This window comes from Sus scrofa, chromosome 14, assembly GCF_000003025.6.
Source record: "Sus scrofa isolate TJ Tabasco breed Duroc chromosome 14, Sscrofa11.1, whole genome shotgun sequence".
Classification (NCBI taxonomy): Eukaryota; Metazoa; Chordata; class Mammalia; order Artiodactyla; family Suidae; genus Sus; species Sus scrofa.
Genome location: NC_010456.5, coordinates 40,215,627 through 40,224,973, shown reverse-complemented (window position 1 = coordinate 40,224,973; position 9,347 = coordinate 40,215,627). Strand labels below are relative to the sequence as shown.

The 9,347-nt window shown below is 47.4% G+C and overlaps 2 protein-coding genes across 2 annotated transcripts in view; both read left to right on the top strand.

Moving 5' to 3' along the window:
* RPLP0 (ribosomal phosphoprotein large PO subunit) lies at nt 1,031-5,778 on the top strand (the record flags this gene model as incomplete). The annotated part of the gene is given in 8 exon segments (NM_001098598.1): nt 1,031-1,055; nt 1,301-1,402; nt 2,314-2,489; nt 2,590-2,677; nt 2,815-2,961; nt 3,068-3,253; nt 4,568-4,708; nt 5,545-5,778. Coding segments are annotated over 7 exon segments (957 nt in total). The 3' UTR covers nt 5,710-5,778.
* GCN1 (GCN1, eIF2 alpha kinase activator homolog) overlaps nt 6,791-9,347 on the top strand; it is a 66,769-nt gene continuing 64,212 nt past the window's right edge. The window contains exon 1 of the mRNA XM_021073134.1: nt 6,791-6,917. Within this exon, the coding sequence (XP_020928793.1) occupies nt 6,900-6,917 (18 nt within the window). The 5' untranslated portion in view covers nt 6,791-6,899. The remainder of the gene's footprint in view (nt 6,918-9,347) is intronic.

Genomic DNA, 9,347 nt, shown 5'->3' with positions numbered 1-9,347 from the left:
TGCATTCTTTTCTTCAACAAATATTTAGCATATGCCTATTATGCCAGGTATAAGGCAAAAATAGAGACACGAAACAATGTAACAAATTATATAGTGTGCTGTGTAAGTGCTATAGGAACAGAGGAAAGAGGGAGTGGAAGTGGGTTTTCTTTTTTTTGTCTTTTCTAGGGCGTGCAGCATATGGAGGTTCCCTGGCTAGGGGTCGAATCGGAGCTGCAGCCAGCAGCCTACGCCAGAGCCACAGCAACGCGGGATGCGAACCGCGTCTGCGACCTACACCACAGCTCTAGGCAACGCGGGATCTTTAACTCACTGACGGAGTGCAGGGATCAAACCCGCACTCGAATGCGGGTTTCTAGTCGAATTCGTTAACCATGAGCCACGACGGGAACTCCATATTATTATTTTCCTTTTAGGGGTGGAATGGGGAGCTGCAGCTGCGGATTCGAGCCGCATCTGTGACCTACGCTGCAGCTTGCTGCAAAGCCGGATCCTTAACCCACTGAGCGAGGCCAGGGATGGAACCGGCATCCTCACGGAGATTACGTCTGGTCTTTAACCCGTAGAACCATAATGGAAACTCTGAGACTTAGGTTTTAAAGCATCCCTTTGTTTCCAAAGAGCGAAGAACTGTAGAAGAAACAAGAAACCATTCTGCTTCTCAACCATGTACAATTATTTCTCAGCTCCACGTCATACTCTTCAGCTTGCGACTTGGCCAGGTGACAGAAGGAAACGTGGACTCAGGTCACAAACTCTAGCTTCTCTACACGAGAACAGCTCCAGCCCAGCAGAGGGAAGCACCTCTGAGAAACCTCCTTCCACACACAGCAGTGCTTTCTTTAGCTACCGTGTTTAAAGGCAGCGTCCCGTTGGCTGGAGTGGCAGCGATACCATCCAATGGCTGCATAGATCAACCCAGCTTCTCCAGACAGACGTTGAAGCCAGCCAATAGGCGGGGGCGCTGTCTGCGGCTTTGGATTGGCTGTTTTGTTCACATATAAAAGACTCGCGCCGGCGTACAGCCCTCCTCTCGCCAGGCGTCCTCGTGTGAGGTCTGTTCGTCCGCTGTGGTAGCGTAGGGGACTGGCGGCGGGAGAAATGAGGCTTTCGGGTATATTTTCGGGGGCCGCGGGGTCCAGGCCTCTCTGGCCTGGGGCTCCGCTGGCGGCAAGTCCAGGGCCCGTTCGGGCCGCCGGGCGCGGGAGAGTGGTCTCCTCCCCTAGGCCTCGGGTTTGGAGCCCGCCGCTCCGTGGGGACGCGTGTTGGAGTATGCTGAATTTTCTCTCTTTTTTCTCAGTGACATCGTCTTTAAACCCTGCGTGGCAATCCCTGACGCACCGCCGTGATGCCCAGGGAAGACAGGGCGACCTGGAAGTCCAACTACTTCCTTAAGATAATCGTAAGTGCGGGGTAGGTCTCGGCCGCCCACTGTGGTGCCTTGCCCGGGGCAGTAATAGGGACAACCAGCGGCCAGGTGCTGAGTGCCTGCAGGTGGCCAACCATCAAATTAGGTCGTTTTAGGCAAGTCTTCTTTAATCTTAATAATTTCCTGAGGTCAGCGTTCCTCTGCTTCCTTGTGTTGCAGATAAACAGGCTCAGGCAGGTTAAATGGCTCTTAAGAGTACTTCTAAAGATCTCTGGTCATACTTTTACTTTTTTGTATCCATCTTTGGGGAAGTCTGAGGCACTGAATGATTCATTATAAAGAGGCAAGTTGCTGCAGATTTAGATCCTGTCAAGAAACTAATTCAGTGAATGTTTTCTTTTGGGTGGCCTTGAGGTGGGTCTTCGCTGCCCAGAATTGTTGATCATCAGGTCATGCTGCTCTTTAGGCGTTAGGCAGCTTTGTGGACCTTAGTCCATTATGTTTTCCATTTTTCATGATTTTGAGACAAAAAACTTAAAGGAATTTTTCAATGATCCATACTTGAAACCTAAATTCTACAAGTAATGTTTTGCTGTGTTTGCCTTACTTTGTATTTTCAAAACTGGGTTTTGTTAATGCAGCCATTTTAGTGGATCAGAAACATGCCTTAATTGAGAAAAATTAAGAATGGAAGCTACAATTAAACCTTTGGGTTGAATGTAGAAACATGATCTTACCATTCATACCCCACAAGCAAATCTTAGGCAAATCTGGCTCTCACAGCTCAGGTGCCTGCTAGTAGGAGGAATTGTCTTAACCTCAGACATTTGAAAAGCATAAAAAGGAGTGAGTGAAACGGAAACTTGAGATTGTGGGATTTGGTTTTTCTTGATCCTTTCTTTTTCCTTCTGTTAACATTGCTCGTGTCTGGCTTGTTTGGGCAGCAACTTCTGGATGATTATCCGAAATGCTTCATTGTGGGAGCAGACAATGTGGGCTCCAAGCAGATGCAGCAGATCCGCATGTCTCTCCGCGGGAAAGCCGTGGTGCTGATGGGCAAGAACACCATGATGCGCAAGGCCATCCGAGGGCACCTGGAAAACAACCCAGCCCTGGAGAAGTCAGTCATTCCTCCTGGGCATCTTTGTCCATCCTTCTCCCTTTTCCTGGAGAAGAATGGTGCTCAAAGTTAACCGTCTCTTGTAAACTTCTCTTTGCAGACTGTTGCCTCACATCCGGGGGAACGTGGGCTTTGTGTTCACCAAGGAGGACCTCACTGAGATCAGGGACATGCTGCTGGCCAATAAGGTGAGGGGAGAATCAGCTTGGCTGAAGAGGCCTTATCATTAATTTTGGCTCCTTAAAAGCAAGAAAAAAAGAAGACAATCTTTTTCAGGTTGTAGCTGTGGAAAGAAGTTTTCTCATTGTTTGTCCTTTTTGTTCAGGTGCCAGCTGCCGCCCGTGCTGGTGCCATAGCCCCATGCGAAGTCACTGTACCTGCCCAGAACACTGGTCTGGGGCCTGAGAAGACCTCCTTCTTCCAGGCTTTAGGCATCACCACTAAAATCTCCAGGGGCACCATTGAAATCCTGGTGAGTGGGCCTGGCTTGGCCTGTGCCAGCCAGGCAGGTGGCGGGGGCTTGGTTGCTGTGGACCTGCTGGATGTCTGGGTTAACTGTCACCTACCTTGTTTTTCAGAGTGATGTGCAGCTGATTAAGACTGGAGACAAAGTGGGAGCCAGTGAAGCCACGTTGCTGAACATGTTGAACATCTCCCCCTTCTCCTTTGGGCTGATCATCCAGCAGGTGTTTGACAATGGCAGCATCTACAACCCTGAAGTGCTTGACATCACCGAGGAAACTCTGCATTCTCGCTTCCTGGAGGTACAGGCTGTCCATCCCAGGCCTTTCATTTTTTTTTTTTTTTTTTTTTCTTTTTAGGGCTGCACTCGCACCATACGGAGGTTTCCAGGCTAGGGGTCTAAACGGAGCTACAGCTGCCGGCCTATGCCACAGCCACAGCAACACCAGATCCGAGCCATGTCTGCAACCTACATCACAGCTCACAGCAACGCCAGATCCTTAACCCACTGAGCGCGGCCACGAATTAAACCCACAACCTCGTGGTTCCTAGTCAGATTCCTTTCTGCTAAGCCATGATAAGAACTCCTCCAGGACTTTCTTATATTAATAGTTGAGAGCATATCTAGCTTCAGAGGGAATCCTGGCCATGCGGCTGACTTGCAGTATAATAATCAAAGACAGTTTAATCTCTTATCTCAGTTTCCTCATCTGTAAAATGGCAAGAACAGTATAAAATTGATGAAGGATTTAACAAATTAATGAGTATACAGTGCTGGGCACACAGTAAGGGCTGTTATGCTAGGGCCTGTAATAAGACATGAGATTTCGAATAGAGTCAATCAGTGAAAGGAAGAATGAGAAAAATGAGGTAGTTAATGGATGAATGTTGTCAAGTACCCCGTCTTGGGAGGATAGGGACTCTTCCAGGGATAGTCTTGCTTATTTTTGCTGCTAATACACCTTTTTTTTTTTTTAAACTTTTTAGGGCTGCACCCACAGCATATGGAGGTTCCCAGGCTAGGGGTCTAATCAGAGCTACAACTGCCAGCCTACACCACAGCTCACGGCAGCGTCAGATCCTTAACCCCTGAGCGAGGCCAGGGATCAAACCCGCAACCTCATGGCTCCTAGTCTGATTTGTTTCTGCTGCGTTATGATGGGAACTCTCATATCTTCTAGTTTTAAGGTGATAGGAGATATAATTCATTTTTTTCTTAGGCAAATGAAACATTGCCATTATAAACACTCTATAAACACCAACTGGTTTTTGGAAATCTCTCTAGTAGATGAAATTCATGTTTGCAATTTAATGTGTTTTCTCTCTTTGGAACGCAAGTTAATACTTTATATTTTCACAAAGTAGTGGCTTTTGAAGTAAGTGTGATTCTTATGGTAAAGGAAATGTCCATGTTGAGAATAAGAGCAAAAAGCATTTTGAAGTTACTGAGTCTGAATTTCCCTGCCAGAAGCATTTGTTGGAGGTGAGGTGTCCTATGTGAGGCTAAGATGCTAACCTAGCAAGTCTTATTTGCTGTTGAGTTTGGACTTTGTTGTCTCTATGACATTCCATTTAAAGTGTGATTTTTTTTTTTCCCCCTCCCTTTCCTTCCATAGGGTGTCCGCAATGTTGCCAGCGTATGTCTGCAGATTGGTTACCCAACTGTTGCATCTGTACCCCATTCTATCATCAATGGGTACAAGCGGGTCCTGGCTTTGTCTGTGGAAACTGATTACACCTTCCCACTTGCTGAAAAGGTAAAAAGAATCCACCAGGACCACAGTAGAGCTGACAGCAGGAGGATAAATAGCTGTCTGCTGAGTTAATGCTTTTGTGTAGCAGATTTTTAATTTTTGTTTTTTGTCTTTCTGTCTTTTTAGGGTCACACTCGCAGCATATGGAGGTTCTCAAGCTAGGGGTCTAATCCAAGCTGTAGCTGCTGGCCTATGCCACAGCCATAGCAATGCAGGATCCAAGCCACATCTGCAACCTACACCACTGCTCACAGCAATGCCATATCCTTAACTCACTGAGTGAGGCGAGGGATCGAACCCACAACCTCATGGTTCCTAGTCAATTCATTTCCGCTACATCACAAAAGGAACTCCCCAGATTTTTAAGAGTATAGTTCCTCAATACCTGAGGGGAATTAATCCCCCCCATACCAGAATCCACTAGTGTTAAGTCCTTTATATAAAACGATGTAACTCTAGATTACTCACAATACTTAATACAGTATAAGTGCTATGTAAAGAGCTATGAACAGCAAAATCAAGTTTTACTTTTTGGAACTTTGTGGAATTTTTTTTTTCTCCAAATTTCCATCCTCGTTGAATCTGCAAATGTGGAATCTGTGGCTGCAGAGGGCCAACTGTATGCTTGAGCCAGGGGAGGTGTGTCCTCTAGAAGGGTTAGTTAAGAGTTGGGTCTAAGCTTACCAGGCCATACCCAAGTAGCCCTGCCTGGATACTTCCAGGGGAAGGCTTCACTGGCTTGGAAGTTAGCCCTTAAAACTAGAGCTCTGCCAAGGCTGAAGGGTTGTGGGTAGTAGGGTTGTAGACCATTTTGACATGAACTTTTCCCCTTGTTTTAGGTCAAGGCCTTCTTGGCTGATCCATCTGCCTTTGTGGCTGCTGCCCCTGTGGCTGCAGCCACCACTGCTGCTCCTGCTGCTGCTGCTGCAGCCCCAGCCAAGGTTGAAGCAAAGGAGGAGTCGGAGGAGTCGGACGAGGATATGGGATTTGGTCTCTTTGACTAAATTACCAAAAAGCAACCAAGTCAGCCAGCTTTATTTGTGAAACAAAGAAATAAAGGCTTACTTCTAAAAGTCTGAACTCTTGATTTTGTTCATACTGAGGTTATGGTGCTGTATGCCAGACACTAAAAAGCCATGATAAAGTTTTAAGAGCTTTATTTGGAGTTGATACTTGGGTATCTTGAAGTACTACTCTCTCAGCATCCTATGTTTTTTCTAGACCCAGATTTAACTTATTAAACTAGAATTGTTTCTATGACCATCAGGCCACTAGCCTGGGTTGCTCTACGATACTTTTAGAATAGGATTAGTATTGAGAAAGAAACTCAGGGTTTTTCAAACAGTGGTGATCCAATTCATGGTGAGTTTAGTGGTGACCATTATTTAAAGGAGAGAGAGCATCTCCCACTGAAAGAAAGGGTTGGTGTTTTGTTGTGAATCTTACATTTGACTTCTTGTATTGAGTCATGATGTAAGTGTGCTAGTTGTAACCAGGTCTCTAAAAGTTTGAGACACTGCTAACGGACAACTGTGCAGTGCAGGCGGTATTCTTTTAAGCTAGGGAAGGTTGGCAGGTGTGTGTGCCGGGTAATAAACTGAGTGGTGAGGCACATTCCCCATCAACCTTCACTCTGTGGGCTTGGCTTAGGGAGCTGTCCCAGGGCAGGCCAGGCTCTCAGTTCCAGAATCCTCTGCTGACAGTTAACTACTACTGTCTCCAAACTTCACATTTGTCCAACGCTGGGGTGTAAGCTCTAGCAGGATAAGACAATTGTTTGCTCTCAGCCTTTTCACCAAGTTTTGTTCCCGTCATCAAGGAAACTCCTCTAGGAAACACCTAGGAACTACTTTTCTACAATCATCTTCACTCAGGAGTGTGTCGGCTGGGCCTGCGCACTCGTGGGTCGGAGCCGCAGTCTGGTCTCACCGTGTTAAAAGCCCTCAGGGACCCTCATCTCACGAGGCCGGGCTGCTAAGGTCCCTGGGGAGGAGGCTTTGAAAATCTGGCGCGCACCCAGGCGTCCGGACTCGTGCCCGCCTCGAAGCCCGAGCGGCTGCGACCGCCGTCCCGCCCGGGGGCGCCAGGCCCCCAGCCCCGGGTCCCAACCCTTTCCCGGCCTCGCCCTGCCGCGTGGGCCCGCGCTGTGACCCGGAAGCGCTCCGGAAGCCGTTCCGGAGTCAGCGCTGGCAGGATGGCGGCCGACACGCAGGTGAGGCGGGCGGCTGAGAGACCAACGCGGCCAACCACTGGGTGCAGACGGCGGCTGTCGGGCGGGACTGCTCGTGCCGCTGGCTTAGGGGGCCGGGAGGCGGCGGCTGTGGAGGGGGCAGACCCGGGAATTCCTCCGGCAGACCCCTCATGGACCCGGGTTCGTCCCGCCCCGGGCGGCGCTGACCGGCCGCGGGCTCGAGGAGAGATTCTGGCCTGGGCCTCGGCAGCTGGAGACTGGTGGGCCCTCCCCGATCCCAGAGTCTCCAAAGTTCCCCTTTCGGGGTCTCTGCTCGGTTTCTCCAAAGCCCTCCGGCATCGAGCCCGGGCCATCGACAACTCTTGCTTAAACTTTATATTCATCAAGTATTTCTCGAGCACCTACTATGCGCCAGGACTTAGAGCATATTCTTTGGATTCATACAGATCTGAGTTTTGAGTCTCAGTTTTTATGAGATGCTGGGCAAGTTTCTTAACCCTTCCAAGTCTCAAAATCTTTTCATCCATAAAATAGGGCTAAATTAGTACCTGTAGTTAGGGTTGTTGTGAGGAGTCAGTGCAATTAAGTAGGGTCTCATATATGTCGATGGTTGTTATTGGGTCTAGTGTTAGATGAAAGAACTGTCACAACTCAGTAAGAGTCATGTCACTCTGAGTGTTATCTCCTGTACCTCATAGTTCAGGGGAGGGCTGGGAAAGAAACCCTTTTTCCTCGACCACATGTCACCCTGAGTGTTATCTCCTGTACCTCATAGTACAGGAAAGGGCTGGGGAACCCTTTTTCCTCCTTTGTAGCTGTGAGTGTTTTAGGGTGAAAAGACAATATTGGAAAAAAGAAACCAGGCTTTGAAAGACATCTTGGCTCACTTGGGTATCCAGAGTAAGGCGATTAATTGATTTTGATATGGAGCCCCTGAGTCCACAGAGTGACCCTTTAACTTGAGTGTTCAAGAGATGCGTATTTAGAGTTTCCTGTGCAAGGGAAGGGCTGGTAATTTGTTCCAAGTTTGTCATAGTGAGTGTTGGAAAGAAAAGCTTAGTATGTTGCGTATTTTGATACAGTGCTGCATGAGTCGTTCTGTATTTTGGAGATTCATCCCTTGGTGGTTGCTTCGTTTGAAAAGATTTTCTCCCATTCTGTGGGTTGTCTTTTTGTATTTTTTGTGGTTTCCTTTGCTCTGCAAAAGCTTTTAAGTTTAATTAAGTCCCATTTATTTATATTTTCATTACTCTAGGAGGTAGATTAAAAAAAATGTTGCTGCGATTTATGTCCCGAAGCATGTTCTGCCTGTGTTTTCCTCTAAGAGTTTTATAGTGTCTGACCTTATGCCATTTAGGTCTTTAATCCAGTTTATTTTTGTGTATGGTGTCAGAGAACGTTCTAATCTCATTCTTTTACATGTAGCTGTCCAGTTTTCCCAGCACCACTTTTTTTTGGTCTTTTTGCCTTTTGAGGGCCACTCCCACAGCATATGGAGGTTCCCAGGCTAGGGGTCTAATCAGAGCTGTAGCCACCGGCCTATGCCAGAGCCACAGCAATGTGGGATCCGAGCTGCGTCTGCGACCTACACCTATACCACAGCTCATGGCAACGCCGGATCCTTAACCCACTGAGCAAGGCCAGGGATCAAACCCAAAACCTCATGGTTCCTAGTCGGTTCATTAACCACTGAACCACGATGGGAACTCCTCCAGCACCACTTTTTGAAGAGACTGTCTTTCCTCCACTGTATGTTTTTGCTGCTTTTGTCATAGACTCGTTGACCATATATATGCTTGGGGATTTACTGGGCTTTGTGTCTTGTTCCAGTGATCTATATTTCTGTTTTTGTGCCAGTACCGTGACTTTAAAGACTGTAGTTTTGTAGTATAGTCTGAAGCCAGGGAGCCTTATTCCTCCAGCTCTGTTTTTCTTTTTCAGGATTGCTTTGGCTCTTAGGGCTCTTTTGTGTTTCCATACAAATTAAAATTTTTTTGTTCTAGTTCTGTGAAAAATGCCATTGGTGATTTGATAGAGATTGCATTGAATCTGTAGATTGCCTTGGGTAGTATAGTCATTTGACAGTATTGATTCAATCCAAAAGCATGGCATATCTTTCCATCTATTTGTGTCATCTTCCATTTCCTTCATCATCATCTTACAGTTTTCAGAGTACAGGTAGGTCTTTTGCCTCCTTAGATTATTCCTAGGTTTTTTGTTTGTTTGTTTTTATCTTTTTGCTAGTTCTTGGGCCGCTCCCATGGCATATGGAGGTTCCCAGGCTAGGGGGTCTAATCAGAGCTGTAGCCACCAGCCTACGCCAGAGCCACAGCAACGTGGGATCCGAGCCACGTCTGCAACCTACACCACAGCTCACGGCAACGCCGGATCGTTAACCCACTGAGCAAGGGCAGGGACCGAACCCGCAACCTCATAGTTCCTAGTCGGATT